We start from the raw sequence: 18,308 nt of genomic DNA on the forward strand, positions 1-18,308 counted from the left end.
ATCTCTAAACATAGACTTGTATGTAAATTGTATATTTCTAACATTTTTTTTTAGTTGCAGCTTAACCTTATATTAACCTTAATATAATGCAATCTTCATTTTGTATCTTTTTATCTTTTATACTACGACATTTGATATTTAATAGGTATCTTCATAAGCCATTGTTGGCTTCTAACCTCTCCTGCACAATGTTCAAACCTTTCATTGAATTATTAATGTCTTTTTACATTTGTGTGTATGTGCAAATAAACTAAAACTAAACTAAAGCTACACATAGTAACATAGCTTGGCAAACCACTAAACCTGCACACTCTCTCTCTCTCTCTTGCTCTCACACACACACACACACACACACACACACACACACACACACACACACACACACACGCACAGAGCACATTCATAATCTGAAGCACTCTGACAGCTCTAAACAACTGATGAACAAAGTCTGAAATAGTTTCATAATTGATGCCAGAAATCTCTCTTCCTTTTATTTGTCTCTGTGTGTTTTATTTTTTGTCATTCCAATAAATTAAAGTTTTGTGAAGCAGGACAGTCAAGGCCCATAAATAAAGCTTATACAAGCCAGAGGGGGGTTATTTTTTACACTTTTTGGCACGCTATAGGGATTCCTCGATAATGGTTAAGGAATGCAATGAAAATAGCTCTGGCCCCCCCATGACAAGCTTGAAGTAACTGACACACTTTTCTCTGTTCTCTATCACAAGCAGACTTCATCCAAGTCTCCACTGAACATGCTTAAACATTTATAACCTCCACTGCTCACAGTTATCAATCATTTTCACAAAGTCATCAGAACAACGAATTGTATGCTCACTCTTTGTTTTTCTCAAGCTGTACACATATTGTACGGACCGTGTTGTTTATATGAGCTGTACTGTATATACACATGGTGAGGATGCAAATAAATGCTGGTGACTAGGGGGGGTCTGAAGCGGCTGGAGTCTGCGTGCAGAATAGAGCCCAGGCCATTTACACACTGCGCTAAGCCCCTTCAAAAGAGCCCCAATAATCAACAACAGCTGCCCCTGCTACGTCAATCCAGCCCTGGAATCAACAAGCCCCCAAATTCCTCTCATACTAGAGCTGCTACCTGCCGTCCAGTGAACTGCAGCTACAATGCTGAGGCAGCCAAGGCACTGCTTCATTTCCTCAGGATCAGCAGTCATTATCAGGTTTATGGCAACAGCTTACCATCGACTGCCAGCGTGTAGCTCAGATTCTTGTACAAGCCCCTCTCTTGGTTGCCTAGGCTTATGGTGAAGACCCCAGCGTGCTTCTGCTGCACATCAGTGATGATCAAGTTATAATGAGATATCTTGTAACAGGTGGAACTCTTGTTGATAAGGACCCCATCCTTATACCTGAAAATTGGAGGCATGGAAAAGTTTTTTTTAATCAATGAAAAAAATAATAACAGCCAATGAAAATAAGTGAATGGAAAACTGATGTTCAAAGTTATAATGCAGAACAATAATCAGCAGTTTTTATTGTGACTGTAATCCATTACTTACCATTCTACTAAGTCTGGTGATGGCAGCGCGTCGACCTTAGGCTCAAACACAAGCTTCTTTCTGCCTTCTTTGACAGTCACTGTACTAAGTCGCTCAAGCTTATAGGAGACATTGAGGAACGGATCTGAAACAAAAGATTAATGACAGACATCGGAATCCATCCATAAGTTAAGTTATCATCATATAGTTGTAGCATCTCCACAGTGACACAATTATTTTTTATTTCTGTAAGAATTCAGATGTATTTTTAGACTTTGTAACAAACTTTAGAGCTAATGGAAGACAAGTTTTGAATTAGTCAAAACACCTTAGTTCACACCTAACAAGTTATAACGTAAATTTTTGTGATTTATGCATTACTGAAATCAAAACGGCAACATAACTTGAACAAGTAATAGTTAAACATGCTCCTAGCGCTGGTGTAAATTGCAAAATGTCACAGAATTATACTCACTTATGGTATAACAGCAGTTTTTCTGCCACACATAATCATTGTGTTCATTAATTCTTATTATTTTGCAACACGGTAATCCAGTAAAGACCTAATTTATCGATGTGATATCTGAATATCGATCAAGCTTATTACAATGTGCTATGATGCCAAGTAGCTCATGAATTTGCTTTCCCAGGTTAGTGAAGGAATGGCCCGCCATACTTTTCCTTACTCTGTCTTTGATGTGCTTATCCTGATATTCTTACCATAACCCTAACCATTCTTACTACTCTTGCCTAAACCTAACCAATCTAACCAACAAAAGCAACGAGTAGGGCTGGTCATTCATTCGCTGTCCTAGGGAAACACACACAGCTGGTGCAACCAGAGATATTGGATAAAGCGAGATACCGCACTCAGCTCACTTCCTGATTCAGTGACGTCAGCGCCACGCCCCCGTAGGAGACTTGCGGCAGCTCTGAATGTATTGTCGTCAATGAGGAAAATGAACGTGATCACAATTTATGGTCAATTCTTTCGCCCTATAGTCACTAAAGTAAATATTGGGTTCATTTTCCACAAGCCACACATCTTACCAACATTCTGACACTAAAGCTGCATTTTTCATCCGCACAGATCAAGAGAAAATTAACTTTGTTTGAGCCCTGTCCGTCTCAGAAAACAAGTTCTCGCGAGATCTTGTAATCTTGATAAACAGGCAGTAAAATCACAGTTAGCTTACAAACAGTTATTTACCGCTAGTAATAAATAAAAAATGCCCAAGCTTTGTGCAGCAATAGGCTGCAATAATAGGAAGAATGTATTTTCATTCCACCTGCTTCTCGATCCGCATACACAGACATCCACAGAGCCTCTGTTCAACACGGTGGTGGGGAGGGGGGGGTTGAGGGAGAACAGGCTCTGATTGGAGGGAGAGCTAACCACACCCACTTAGGAGACAGGAAGAGTAACCGTTTTCTTAACATTGGATAAGCCTACGGTGGGGTATCTCCTTTATCCAATATCTCTGGTGCAACCTAGTGCAGATTTTTAGTCCATCCAGAGCATACTTACGATAGACAAAGACTGTTTTTGAGACATCCTCGTAGTTTGTGGGCTCAAGTTCAGCTCTGCAGCGGTACACCCCTTTATCCTCCATGGTAATGTTTGGCAAAATCAAAGTCTTGCTCATCCATAAATCCTTAGCAGGGCGGACTTCGGCCTTGTTCGTATAATGACGATTTTCCTGAAGACAAAGGAAGCACCATAAACTCCACTGCTATAACCTATGACACTTGCTTTTACACACAGTTACAACTTACTCTCTTCTTTGGAAAATCCCATGTGAAGTTGATTCTTCCATTATAGGAGGTCACACCAGAACAGTTGAGTATGAGGGTGTCTCCAACCAGCACTTTGGCACGCTCTGGGGTGATTTTCACATTTTCAAGACGATGAGCTTTAAAATGGAGGCAAAGATAAGAAGATTGTTTAAATGGTCAAGAAACAGAGAAATCAACACAAATCTAAGTCTGGCCTCAAAGACAACAGACTCACCCAGTTTTCTCGGGATGTACATTGACCGGAATTCACTACCGTTGACAACGGTGTTACAGGTGATGATACTATACTCAGTGCTAGAATCATAGGGCATCTTGAATCCAACCTTCGGATCCCATTCTATTTTCTTCATGTCCTTCTGTGAAAAAGGTCGAAGCTGTGATCAAAAGAGTGGAGCAGAGAAGGTTTGTCAGTACCATATACATATATTAGGGCGTCACACGTGACAGGTTGGTCAGTGGTGCTTCACTTCAAACTATGATGCTCTCAGTGGAGCAAAGGAGGAAGACAGATGATGTAGTATCAGAGCAATAAAGTCTGCATGGGGAGGAGGTGGGGACAAACACAGGACTTTCATTCAGGACACTGCTGTTTGTGTCCTGTGTGAAACCAAATGTCAATGTTGACTCGTTTTTAAATTACATTCGTAAGGTAATGCACTTATGTATCAAACGTACTTATGCATACAGACACTGTATGCTTGTAACTACTAGAAATTCACACATGCAAAACTGACGCTAGAGGGGAATCTAGAGCGTCATGGTTTGTAGAAAAAGGCCACTGACCAGTTGCTTTACTTGATGAGTTGGGAGTGAGAGAATGTGTTGAGTATGTACATAGATACATAGACATTTGGTGATGTTCATTACAGATCACTGAGCCAGACAGACTGAAGAGTAATGCACTCAACTTCATTTAACATGTAACTCATGCTTTACTGGGCTCAGCTGGGGGACAGACATCTGTTAAAGCGAAGGTCTAATTAGTTTTTATTGTTTTGTGGAGTGTAACCTCTGCAATCATTTATGCAACGGAGCACAAAACATTGTTGACTCGGAAAAGGATGTACGTGCCTGCTGCTGTCTGTTCTCATGCCAGGAGTTGGGCTGGGAGAGGAGGCAAGGGAAGGGAAGGAAGGAAAGGGAGCAGGAAGGAGGAGTGCCATAGATTTACCAACAGCAGGAAGGTCACACAACCACTATCTGTGCCATCTGAGCATCTGAGTCACATGTGTTTGTCCATGGTAGGCACTACGTCACATGGTCCTATGTCATTGATTCATTAACAAGAAGCATATATCTTTGTGGCTGGCGTGGTAACTTAATCAAGATGGCTTTCACAGTGTCTTCATTGACCTCAATCAGGTTCTTAGTTTTACATAAAGATGAAGAACACTGTGCAAACCACGTCACTGAGGGAGCTCTTCTCCACTGACATCTTTAGCTGCATTCTGGTATCATTCCTCATGATAAGTTACCTGTTGTTTCCTGTGACTGGACACAGTGTGTACTGTTTTTCTACTACATTTCCTGATGTTTGTAAGAGAAGGGGGGCTAAATTTAGTCTGAGAGTCTATTCCGAGAAAAACACTCTTGGACTACCTTCCTGCTCTTACAGGAAGCAGACAGAATGACTCCCAGCGCCGCCCCTGAGCTTCCCTCGGACAAGCCACTGTCCCTGGTCTGTTTCTGTGCGCTCGAGTGATTTAACACACAAAAGGGTGTGAGAACCAGTGAGACGCCTCAAGCACAGAGTGGGAATGTTTTTGTTTTTTTCCAAAGACGACAAGTAAAGATACCTCAATGTGGTATTGATAGCCATCTTGCTTTCTCAGATGATGAACTGTGGGATTTTCTTCAAAGTCCATGAACCATATACAGTACAATAAAACAACTTGGGCGGCACGGTGGTGTGGTCACCTCACAGCAAGAGAGTTCCTGGTTCGATCCCAGGTGGGAGCCCTTCTGTGCGGAGTTTGCATGTTCTTCCCGTGTCAGCCTGGGTTTTCTCCGGGTACTCCGGCTTCCTCCCACAGTCCAAAGACATGCAGGTTAATTGGTGACTCTAAATTGTCCGTAGGTGTGAATGTGAGTGTGAATGGTTGTCTGTCTCTATGTGTCAGCTCTGTGATAGTCTGGCGACTTGTCCAGAGTGTACCCCACCTCTCGCCCAATGTCAGCTGGGATAGGCTCCAACCCTCAAGAGGATAAGCGGTTACGAAAATGGATGGATGGATAAAACAACTTAACCTACAAGTGGAGGTCATGAGCAGAAGGTGTGAATTGATTGGCTGTGTTCGAAATAAACACAGAGAACCTGACTTGCTGGCGTCAGGACAACAACCTACTCATGAACGTCAGCAAAACTAGGGAGATGAAAGTGGACCTTGGGAAGAAGCAGAAAAGGAGTGACGCCCCCTTAAGTATAAGGGTGGACAGCTTTAAGTACACTGGTGTCCACATCACTGGGAGCCTGACCTGGGCACTGCATACTGACTCAGTGGTGAGGAAGGCAAGACAGAGACTGTTCCACCTCAGACGCCTGAGGAAATTCTGGGTATCACCTCAAATACGGAGGAATTTCTACTCCTGCACCACTGAGAGCATCCTGACGGGAAACATCACAGCCTGGTACGGAAACAGCATTGAACAGGACCACAAGGCCTCGCAAAGAGTGGTTTGTTCGGCTTAACACACGATAGGTGCTTCTCTACCCTGACAAAAGAATGTTGAAACCAGGCCAGCACAGAAAGGCTCAGGAGGAGCTTCTACCTTAAGATGATACCCCAATGTTATAATCTTATGTTCACTACTGCAGCCCTTTGTTTTAAATGCACAAATTAATGGAACTAACAGCGTTACGTTTCACTGAAATTCTGTTTTATATAATTTCATGTGACAAATAAATAAATTGACTGACTGATTGACGTACTACTCATACTAAGTGTGACGTTAAATTGAGTTTGTAGTGCATTAAAACTGTGTATTATGTGGATGTTGTGTACATGAGAAAGGCCCAGATGCTTTCTAAATAAGGAGCTTACTGGACATACTCAACTGCCACACTTCAGACTGCACAACAGATTTTGTGCCAGGCTACAAGCTGTTAATGTCACTTTATGAAGTTTTAATATTTTTTCAGTTAAAAACTATTTGGATTCACAAAATGTGGCCAGTTTATCTAAATAACGCTTGTTTGAAAATTTGCTATATAAAAATGATGACATAATTTTTGCCGGCGTCTAGGCTGGGGCATCTCTGTGCCACCATAATGCTTCATTTCAAGTGGCATGTTGTGACATTTGATTGATTGTACAGCCCCACTTAATCATTCAATTAGTAGGCAGTATGGTGCACATACAGATCATGTGGTAGGCAGAACATTAGTATGTGATTCTGAACACAGCCATTATCTTTGTGAGGCCTCACCGATGTGTGTGTTACAGCAAAATCAGGAGAGGTTGTCCGGCAGGGGACCACGAGGCTGGTATAATACTCGTACGTGAACAAGATGCCAGGTGATTTAAGATGGGGCTCCACAAATGGTTGCTTGGGATCTGAGGGACAAAAACAACAACGACAAAATTAGTGAAATCTCAAATACAGGTCAGTTAAAGAATTGCATTTCAAAGCAGATGTGGTCCCTTAACATGTCTTTTGGAACGTCAATGTTTTGTAGCAAATTTACATTAAAAAAAACAAACAAAAATGTTATGCGAGAGCTGAGTTTAGCAGTGCAATTGAATCAGGGCAATGTCAGGGTGTCCATCACAGAGATCACATCTTGGATCAGTTCATTTCAACTGGATAAAGCAGGACAACACCGATAGAGCAATCAGGCTAGTGTTGTGTCCCTACTGGGCAGTCAGGCATTACACAACCGCTGTGGGAACTTCACGGCTACATAAAAAGTCTGCGATTGGTGTGAGGTCAAGCAGCAGTGGTGTGATAAAGGAACTCTTATTTGAAAAAATAAGCATGGAAAATGATGTAATAAACAGCTGAGGGGCTTTGAATGAAAGCATTAGACTAAACACACAGCAGGCTGCCTGATAGCCAAGCGAACTGGGAATCACATTCACAAAGCAACGGGAGGGGAACAAAGTGCACCCAGCATTTAGTTTAGTCTGCACTGTCTGCAACTATTTCACATCCCTTAGACCACAGTAACAAAGTGCAGCCCGTGGGCCAATGGCAGCCCTAGGAAACATTGTGTGCATCCCCCAAGTTCTTGGGTGAGGAGCGCAAATGTAATGTAGACCACTTTCAAGAAGACTTACCCAACCAACAGTCTTGTGAAAAGTAGTGAAGGTGTAACACGGGCAAGCTATGTGGTGGCTCACAATTTTTTTAAGCATGGTAAGCAGTTCGGTGATTTCACTGAGTTCACTGCTTGATGATATTTCCCATCATGTCCTGAACCTGTGCAGCCCTTGATAAGATTATGGCTCTCGAAACTGGCACTCAGTCATCAATACTTTGAGCACCCCTGCCTTAGACTTTACCTGTATTTCATGTCTTTACACCAACTGTTTTAATGTTTAAAAAGGAGGGAAAATGAGGCTGACCTAACACTTACAGTTCACTCTCCTCATGCTGCTCAACACAATCTCCATTTCAGTAATACTGTAACTGTAACTGGTGCCATGTGATGCTTTAGGGTAGACTTAAGAAAACAGTAGTAGTAGCAGCAGGAAATCACAGTCAATGACCACAGCTTCCCGTGCAATCACGCTCACCCTTCCACCTCCAGAAGAAACCACAGTTCCAAAGAAACAACTTCCTCTCTCTGTATCTCTCTGAGAAGGAAAGCCGTGTCACTTGAATCTGAGTGCGTGTAGATTAAAGTCTGCTTCCTGCATGTAAGGAATGACTATAGTCGTACATAAAGAATTCCGTTTCTTTATTTCCTTCCTTCCCTCTTTCTTTCTTTTTTTTGAGACCTTCTTCCTTTTTTTCCAACTTTTCTCTTTCGCTATTTCTCCTGTTCTCGCTGACTAATTCAGTACAGTAAGTGGATATTTTCCAGCTCTCGTATCTTGCGGGAAATATCAGATTGCTCATTAACCATTTCATTCAGTGCGACTGTTTGTGGGCTCAGTTCCACACCAGACCCTTCCACTGGCGTCAGCAGATGACAATCACCCTGTGAAAACCTCTATTTTATCAGGAGTCTGTGCTTTCACAAAAATAAGCAGTTAAATCCTGGATGGAAGAAAAACAACTCAATTCAAAAAGAAAGAACTCTTATCAGCCTTTTAGTTCATGGACAATTCTTTGTGTTTCTAAACAATATTACAGTCAGTGTTTCTCATGCTGGCAAAGTTACTCACATTCTGGACTGGAGGGGAAAATGTCATAAATCTACCAGAGACCGCACAGGTTTCTGCTCTCTTATTCCCACTGGTTCACTGACTGTGTTTGATAAAAAGGACCTTTAATCTGAACTGATCGTAGCGCTCTACAGGTCTCACCTTTGACAAAGACATAGGTCGAGGCCATGTGCTGTGAGCCATTTCTGGAGCAGTTACAGCTGTACTTTCCGGTGTCATTGGCTCTCAGGTTTGTGACCGTCAGTCTGCTGCAGTGTGATTGTGAGTGACGTCTGGATTCACATGGCTCCACCTTCACCTCGTCTGAATCGATCGATCGACTGGGATCAGCAAGTGTCCACTGCAGCAGGCCATGACCCCTGGCAGGAGATAGAAATGGACAACATTTGATGAACACAAAGAATATATTGCTTAGTCGACTTACAGTTTGAGGCTACTTTGTGTAGTATTTTGTAAACAATATGTAATATTAAATATGCTTTTCTGATTTGACACATCATTATCATTGATCTGTTCTCCTTTAAGGAATACTCCAACCCCCAAATGAGCATTGTATATCAATAACTCTCCTCATGTTACATTTAATTTGGGAAGAAAACTTAATTTTTCTTTCACGCCTTCATGTTGACTGAAAAATCTATGAACGGACAAAATTCTTGATAAGCTGAAGTCACTGGGGGCTGCGTTTTACAGCAGCAAAACTGTATCAAAGAATCTGTTTCCAAACTCTTACACAACTTGTGCAGTATCATCAAAGTCTGATTTATCCAGTTGTATGCTCAGTACTTCCTTAACATGTACATTTTCACTAAACCTTTACTATTTAAAACGCTTTCGCGTAATAGCACAGGCGCACTACTCATCTGTGTGTTGGACTCTTTTAGCAGATGTGTTTTAAATGGTAAGGTTTTAGTAAAATTACATGTGTTTGGGAAGTACTGAGCATACAACTGGATAAATGAGACTTAGATTTTACTGTATGAGTTGTGTGAGAGGTTGTAAATGAATATTTTGATATTGTTTTGGTGTTTAACGTAATCATCTGTGACTTTCATCAAAATTTTTCTCGGTTTTTGGGTTCCTTATTCACTGGAGGCATGTGAGAAAAATCTTTGCAAATTCAACGTAACATAGGCGTGGAGGATTCCGAGTAAAACTTCTATTTAGAGTCTAGTTAGAGGAAATGTGTCACATGTGGCAATCCACAAGCTTTTTAGTTAAGGATGGCAGCGGTTGCTTCTCCCCTTGGGGCTTTTTGACTTGATGGTCATTTAAAGTTTATTTTAAGTTAATCTTGAGCCATTCAGTAACTTGAACTTTCACATGGGAACATGTTTCTCTCAAATGATGTGCTCAGCTAACACATTCTTTCCACATAGCATCCATTTTAAAACTCTCATTAAAGAGATCCCAGAGGAACATCAAACATGTCTTGCATACCACTGCCCTTGCCTGCAGAATTTTGGGTCAAGCAACCTCCAGCTCTCATCCAGTGACAGAAAACAAGACAGCACTGTATGGGCCAGACGTCTTAGCATATGGCCTTGTAGGGAAGCGTTACATTAGATAGACGTGAGTTCCTGAACATTCCTTGCAAGCTTTCAAAATGATGCAAGGCTCTCTAAATTCTTAACAAATGTGAAAGCAACACACTTGGGTCCCACCATCCCTGAAGGAAATGTGACGGACTGATAAATGTGGACCACCAGTGGGATTGTCCTAAGGCCCAGGCACGTCCCGTTTATTTCAACCTGACCTTTCCGTCATGTAATTAGACCAGGGTCTCAACTTTGAGGCTGCAGTGACAGTTCAGACCAAGAGCAAGAAAACTGGGGCCATAAACTTGTATAATTATCTAAAAATTGATGTTAAGGAATTCTTGCATGACATGATATTTACTCAATATATTCATCAATGCCTTAATTTGAAAATGTTACTAAAGCAAAAGTATTTCTTTGCTAAATGTAAATCAAGTGTCAAAGTACTTGATACAGAAAAATGCAGCTTGTGAGTGTTATACTATCATATATTATGCTATTGGATAATGTGTTATACTATCATATATTATGCTATTGGATTTTTCTTACTGATACATAAACATGCATGGAGCATTTTAAAGGGACAGTGAACCCCCTAATCAAAAATATATGTTTGTTTGTGGCAGGTGAAGTTTGGCAGAAAGAAAACAGTTCCTACATGAAACTGCTCACAACAAGGTCTGTGGATAATCTAGAGTAACTGTATCATGATTTCTAGAAAAAGACATTGCTGTTAAGTTAGAAAAAAATTCTCTTTGAGCAGCACAAGCCAGCTAGTTTCATTATATTCCAGAGACTAGAGCAATCTAGATGTATAAATAGCATTAAAGGTAAGAGGAAAGATATGTATATGTACAGTAGTTTGATTTTGGGGGTGAACTGTCCCTTTAATGTAGCTGGTTGAAGTGGAGCCAGTTTTAATATCTTGTAGGTTATACTGCTCGGTAGTATTTGTAACAATACGTCCAATTTTATAAGCTCATCATTGTTTTTTTAATGTAAAACATGCTACTAAATAAATGCAATGGAGTAAAAAGCATAATAACATCCTCTGAAATGTCGTGTAGTGTAAGTATAAAGTGGCATCAAATTTGTACTTAACTGCACTACTTGAGTAAATGTACAAAGATATGCTTCACTTTTAGCTACAGATTAAATTTAACACTGATCTATTGTTATTTAAACTTTGTTTTGGTTCACATGACATTTAAACAAATAGGTGTGTTGCATACTTGCATATGAGGGTTAATGAATCGTTCTTATGAAGAAGGTGGGGATTTTCAGCGGGCAGAATCCTGGGCGAGTGATCTCTCCCCACATGTCCTGTTAAACACACACAGAAACAGACACACAAACATGAAGCACTGTGTGAGAAAGGCCAACAAACCTGCTAATTAACAGCATGTCATTCACTGTCATACTAAACAAAATGGAAAACATTCTAGGAAATTCCCATGAATCATTTCAGAACCGTGCATGTGGGTTCGTTTTGTGCTGATATGTTCTTTCCCTTTCATGCAAGTGATGGTCTGCTGTGAGAGCACTGGGGGTGTTTCCGGTGCTTTGAGGGCAGGTTGTTGAATGAAAAGTGGTCAGGGATGAGCAGAAAGAAAGAGAGAAGGTGGAATAGAAGGAGGAAGAGAATGATATGGGGGGGAGCTGAGTCACGGCAAACCAAGGCGGACCATGATGAATGTCTTTGCGTGCGATTCCTCTAAATTAAATGCTCAGTGTCTTTTAGTGGGTGCTCCCTTCCTCTCTTTTAGGAACATTTTTTCAGTCGCGATTGACCTTGCACCTTAAGTGCTATTATTATATTATCACAGGGGGAAAATTCGAGGTCGAGATGTTTAATTCAAAGGTGGCTTCTAGCCAGCTGTATCTGTTGAGAGGCATGTATAACAGTGATCAACATAGGAAACACTGTGATTCTCACTGCTGTCCAGGAGGTGTCACAGTCCCATATGTGATTTCCTCCTTTTCACTGAGCTCCCCAAACAGCCTGTCATCGTGGTCAGAAAACAAGTTTATTAAGTCGAGTCTCCAAATGTGACAGTCTTCAGGGAAACCATTATTCGCTGCACAGAATTGAGGAAGACAATGGAGTTGCACAACAGCTGGGCTGACATGCTGACACATGATGGATACACGTGTATAAGCGCATGGAAAACCACACACATACACAAGTACACCTGCGTTTACGAATGCAAACACACATACACGTTACTAGTATTTCTGTGTATCATTCAGAACAGCTGTTGTGCTAACAATGAGCTGACAGTGCCAGTGTTGGCAGTTGCACTCAATATTAACTTCCTCACAATATATTAGAACATCATTGTTTTATTTTCCAAGGTTATGCAGAGGGGAAGGGGTGTGGCTCATTCTCTTTCTTGCTGTGAAACCATGAGCTTTCAGCTGTGTATTAGATCAATAAAAATCATGGTTCCTGACCTCAATAAACAACCCCAGAGTCTACAATTCACAAGTTTATAACCAGCTTTTGTAAATTTCTCCTGAGATGTCACGGAAATTTTCTTGAGAATTTTCTAGCCCTACATTTGCAAACTGGCAGCAAGTCATGTAACTGAACTGCTGGACATTTGCAAATAATGAATCAAACTGAATTTGCCCCCCGGGGCCCATAAAATACAAATGGCAAAATAAAAAGCACAATACATCATGTGCTGTCTGCAGCACTAATTTCTGCATGTTCAACATGTCGGCTCTTTGACTTATGCTGTAATACAAAAGCAACACATGCAGGAAAGCTGGCATCTGCTCGCACACATAACAACAACAAACAAAAAAACATCTTCTTGGAAAACATCTTCTTGGAAAACATCTTCTTGACCTTGAATCACACTGGCAGGCAGCTCGTCTCTTAAAACTGGCCAATTTTTCCCCTATTCTTTTCAGTAACACACTACAGATGGATGAATCAGCAGGGGCCTCTAGCAACCCACTGAAAGAGAGAAAAAAAATATCCCGCGGTCGTCTCTCTACACCCACACCTTCAAAACTCCCACCTGCCCCAGTGTCTGCCCAACGCTGACCTCAGCAAGCGTCCCGACACCCCTAACCCCCCGTAACAGCTGTGTGCTGCATTCCTCCAGCAGAGTGCCTGAAAAATGCCAGAAATTGTGCTTATTGTGTTGGTTCAAAGAGCCCTGAAGCTGGTTCTTATTAGGAGCCATTAAGAAGAGGACAGCCATGGAACAAACACAGTGAGGGAGCGAGAGCGAAACGCTGAGTGACTTCTGGTTCAGTTTCAACTGATGATTGAGCCAGTCACACAGCATCAAACTTTTTATTGACACAGGGCCGCGTTAACTAAGACTACCCAGGATTACATTTGTACGTCCTTGTCCTGACTTGGCATAGATGGGGGGAAGTGGCACAGGACACAGTGTTTGGAAAACATTTGTGGTAGGTTCACGATCAGTCAGGAAATAAAAGACAAAAAATTCAAACAGTGTTGGATTCCAGGATCGACTCTACGCTACTCTGAAATGTTTGCAGCCCAGAAAATGACATTTAAATATTTAGTCTGAAAGAAAAGCCAAACATTGACAAAAACTGAAAGAGTTTTTCAATTAATCTAAACCAGAGGTTCAGCAGTGCAACTGAAACTGTTGACCCGTGACTAACCTAATTGCTTACCTTTCATTAAATATCCTTTGAGGATATGGGGTCAGTACAAATTAGTTTTTTTTATTCATAATTAGAAAAATAGCATGAATTTGCTGTATTATAATGCAATGTGGTTGCAAGATATTTATTTTGAGCACAACTAAGGTGAAATGAACTGAGAGTGAGGTGCTCTTGTTAGCTATTTTCTTATTATACGTCTTACTGGTATTAATTAAGAGGAATTCAGTACCACAGAGTTGCCATCATATCACTCATTTAAGTTTAATGCCAAGAAATGGCTTGTTGACACCCAAAGTAACATGTGATAGTGGATTTTGTCTGTAACCATATTATATGTGATGTGTTTTTGCTATAATGCAACATGTTTTGACCTGTTTTACATGCTGTATTTTATTGTTTTTAATTCTTCTAGGACGCCTTTTTACAGCTGGCAAAGGGACTGCCGAGATACTTCTTTACAACAGCTTTGCAGAAGTGAAGGTTGAGCATACATCTGAGTAATACGTGAACAACAATAAAGAAACTGGGGGGAAATGTAAGAGGAAAGGACATTTATGAGCTGGCACAACCGCTGGCAAGATGTCAGCATCCTTACTGTTCATGTCTGATGTTGCGTAATAAAAACCACTGTTACAGTACGAGATGACTGTACCATCACAGAGTCAGACAGGAAACCCTAAGTCACAACCCTCAAGTGCGGGGAATAATGTGCGGAATTCCCTTTTCTTTTGCAGAGAGTAACCTTCATCTTCCCGTACTTCCTGTACTTCACGAAACAACGCTACTGTCTTGAGATTCAATCTTTTTTGGTGTGTTCAAGGCAAAAGTAACAATATGGTATGATGATGATTCCCTTGTTTAACCTTGCCGGTGGATTCCTTTTACTACTGTGACAACAAAAGCCATAGAAAGGGTGGAGAGTGAATTACACTTTAACAAAAGAGTGCAGGGTCACTCTGGGTGAGTCATCTTGGCTGTAATGTGTCCATGGCGACAGGAGCGAAACGGCGACGAAAAGTCGCCAATCTGCGGCATGAGTTTCCTGTCCTTTAGTGCAAAGGGATAGCACGCAATGTATTACGCCTGGAGATCTCATAATTACACTTTTTGGAAACCAATGCAACAACCTACACATAAACGTAGTATCAAATTACATCTCAAGGATTCAAGTTATTATTTCAATGTGTCACTTGACTTAAAACTAGAAGAGCTGACGAACCCTAGCCAAGGTGTGATTAAAAAAATATCACTAAGTGTGGCAGCCTTTCCTGAGTTAGTTTAACAAATTCCCTGTGCCAGTACACTGAATAAAGCCTTTGCCTTTTTTTTTTGCAATTTTTTTTGTGTTCTTGTAATTGCTATTATTATTGATTTTGCTATTAGTATCACTGACTTTTATTACTTACTTTAAAGATCAAGTGTGTGGGATTTACTGGCATCTAGCAGTGAGGTTGCAGAACTGAAACTTCTCCTGTGAGCCAAGTGCGTAGGAGAACTACAGGGGCTGACACAAAAATGCAAAATGCGAATGTCCCTATCTAGAGCCAGTGTCTTATTTGTCCATTCTGGGCTACTGTATCCACGACATGGTAAATGGACTTGCATTTGTATGGTGCCTTTCGTCTCCTGACCACAGCCACCAGGAGTAGTTTGGGGTTAAGTATCTTGCTCATGGACTTCGACGTACAATGGAGGAGCCAGGGATTGAACAAATTAGTGAACAACCCACTCTACCTCCTGAGCCATGGCGGCAACAGCCACAAACTGGCAGACTCAGTGGAAGAGGACTCTGTATGTGGATCTAAACCGCTCATTCTGGTGTGACCAAAAACAAGTCTTATATTCAGGCAATGATTAACTAATGAGAACATAGTTATGGATATTATATACAACTTCTGCCAATAGATGCCCCCAAATCCTACATACACACCTTTAATTGTTTGTATCTCCTTGATTCTCTGCATACTCACCATGCGCCTTGGTCTATCTGTTTGGTTTACACACCATTCCTAGATTATTTTAACAAATTCCCCTGTGCCAGTCTGACTGAATACAGCCTCTGTACATCCAGCCCCTTCCCTCCCATTCCCCTTATCCTCTCCCTTTATTCTTATTATTATTACTGTCGATTTTGTATTATTAATATTTTTGTTTTCTTATTTTGTTATTGTTAATTTATTTTTTCAAAAATTTAATGTGTTGTTGCTGTTATTACCACAGATTTTTCTATTAGTATTATTGAATTTTAATACTTATTTTTCTTTATACCTCTGCATACTCATGTGCCTTGGTCTATTTGTTCAGTTTACATGCAAAATCATATTATAAACTGTTGAAATAGAGTTATGGGGATATGCTACTACTCTACCACCTGTTAAGAAACTGGATGGTGTCTTGCACCAGTGATGGTAAACTGCCTTTAGGTTGAAATTTCAAGACAAACAAAGAAACTAAATTCACAAGAGGCTCAGCATACCAGTTGTGAAATTACAACACAAAGTTGAAACCTTGACAAGACTTAAGATCACCTGCCAAAATACAGAGTAGCTACCACTGCTCTGGCTGCGCTACATGGTCTGTATCCAGAAATATTCTCCCTCTCACACACATACACTCAGTCCTTCTGAAACCCATCCACTTTGCCAACTGCAAGGTTAAGACAACAGTTAGGGAGAGCGCCTTTTTTACAAGCCGTATATTACCCAATGGAGATCTGGAGGCAAAAATGCCCCAGACTCCTCTTAAAAAAGGCAAAATAAAGGAACATCTGGCCATGATGGGTGGCCACTCTAGGTTATATAAAGTTGAGTAGAGCCAACAAACAGGAATCGCCCTGCATGAGAGTCCAAAATGGTAAACCCGGAGGATTCCTCTTCCATAACGTGTGATTAAGACTAGTAGGAAGACAGAAGCTCCTTGAAATTGAAATCTCATGCAGGATTCAAAGAAAATATATTGCTGGCTCAGGATGGATATGCCTCGTATGGGCCAGATGCTGCAATCATCCTATAAGAACAGCTCCACAAAGCAATTTGTTAAATTATATCCCTGTGTAAGGAAATGGCTTTTTCTGCTCTGCTGGTAAATCTCCCAATCCAGGTGAGTGTGTGCATGTGTGTGCGTGTGTGGATGTTTTTCTTGTGCTGCCTGCATGGACCCAGACACACCGCCAGTGAGCAATGAGCCCCCACTGCACTTGGTTGACCTCTCATCATTCCCATTTTCCACTTCATCTCAAGTGTCTAAGCAGGAGAGAATAAATGACTCCAAAACAAAATAGACACAACATCAACTCACTCTGCTCCAAAACCCTGTCCTTGTTAAAACTCTGTCCATGAAGAGTTGAAAAAAAGGAATTTATGACCAAAAAAATAACAAGGCAGAGTGCAGGTTCAAATTCAATCATCCCTTCAATCACTGTTTCAATCATCACTTTGCTGCACTTGTTTTTCCAGAATTTGGCTCGTGCCCTAAAACACCACTGACTGCAACTTTCAATCGACACATTGAACTTTTTCCGTGGAGGAATTCACGGTCAATGCGAGCGTCTCGGTGCAGAGAGCTGCAGAAAGGGTTTCTCTTTCAGCCTGAGCCGTTATGCTTCATTTAAATTGGTGTCAAAGGGTCATGAAGCAACACACTTGACCTGTGTCCACTTTTTGATAGCTACAAGTGAAATATTGACAAAATCACAACTAGGTCAGACTATCTTTTAGATATAGTATTTACCAGTTTCCTCTTAATCCTTGATATAACTGCAGTAAAGGTGAAGTGAAAATGACAAAACCATCTCAATTTTGGTGGTCAAGCATGAGTTCATTGCTTCTGTGCAGCTCTGTGCTTTATTTGCTGAGGTACATCTGTTACACACCTCAGCATGAGCAGAAAGAAGCTGATGCACCATCAGTAACTAATGGCTCTACCAGTCAGCAAGTCCTCTGCAGAAACAATACCCTCCTTTCCTCCCTGCCATTGTCTTGTGGACGTAGTTTGACATTGCTCAATACGAGCGCAAGAAGCTCCGGGAAGAAATCTTTGCTCAGGTAGCGTGTCACATTTCCGTGACCTTTACTAGCCAGAACAATTCCAGGCTGCCTCTTGTCCCTACGTCCGCTTCCTCCTTGTGTCTTTCCCACGCTTTGTGTGTGGACAGTGAAGGAAATCTATACTTAAAAACATCGTAGACAAAGCTTCATGGGGCTAAAAGTGTGTACGAATGTGTGTGTGTGTGTGACAGGGAGGAGGGGGTGAACGTGAACGGTATTTCCTTTGTTTGGATAGGCTGTTTATTTGGGAATGATGAGGAAGGCTTAGAGTGTATCTCTGTGGCACACTGGACCTGGCACAAGGTGGAGGGACATCCACCTTTTATCTATCCATCTTGTTTTTGTGGAATGACACTCAGACAATGAATCCGATAGCACTGCCAGAAGAAACATACATTCTCCTCCCTGAGATGTTTAATCCTGTTCACT

General features: G+C 41.2%; 1 protein-coding gene across 1 annotated transcript in view; it reads right to left on the minus strand.

Annotated features, from left to right (window-relative positions):
• kdrl (kinase insert domain receptor like) overlaps positions 1–18,308 on the minus strand; it is a 61,644-nt gene that overhangs the window by 42,262 nt on the left and 1,074 nt on the right. Inside the window, exons 2-9 of the mRNA XM_050042046.1 lie at positions 11,412–11,502; positions 8,783–9,000; positions 6,738–6,865; positions 3,526–3,685; positions 3,291–3,427; positions 3,043–3,214; positions 1,536–1,659; positions 1,216–1,385 (exon numbers count right to left, since the gene is read on the minus strand). Coding sequence (XP_049898003.1) covers positions 1,216–1,385; positions 1,536–1,659; positions 3,043–3,214; positions 3,291–3,427; positions 3,526–3,685; positions 6,738–6,865; positions 8,783–9,000; positions 11,412–11,502 — 1,200 coding nt within the window. The remainder of the gene's footprint in view (positions 1–1,215; positions 1,386–1,535; positions 1,660–3,042; positions 3,215–3,290; positions 3,428–3,525; positions 3,686–6,737; positions 6,866–8,782; positions 9,001–11,411; positions 11,503–18,308) is intronic.

This window comes from Epinephelus moara, chromosome 4 (assembly GCF_006386435.1).
Source record: "Epinephelus moara isolate mb chromosome 4, YSFRI_EMoa_1.0, whole genome shotgun sequence".
Classification (NCBI taxonomy): domain Eukaryota; kingdom Metazoa; phylum Chordata; class Actinopteri; order Perciformes; family Serranidae; genus Epinephelus; species Epinephelus moara.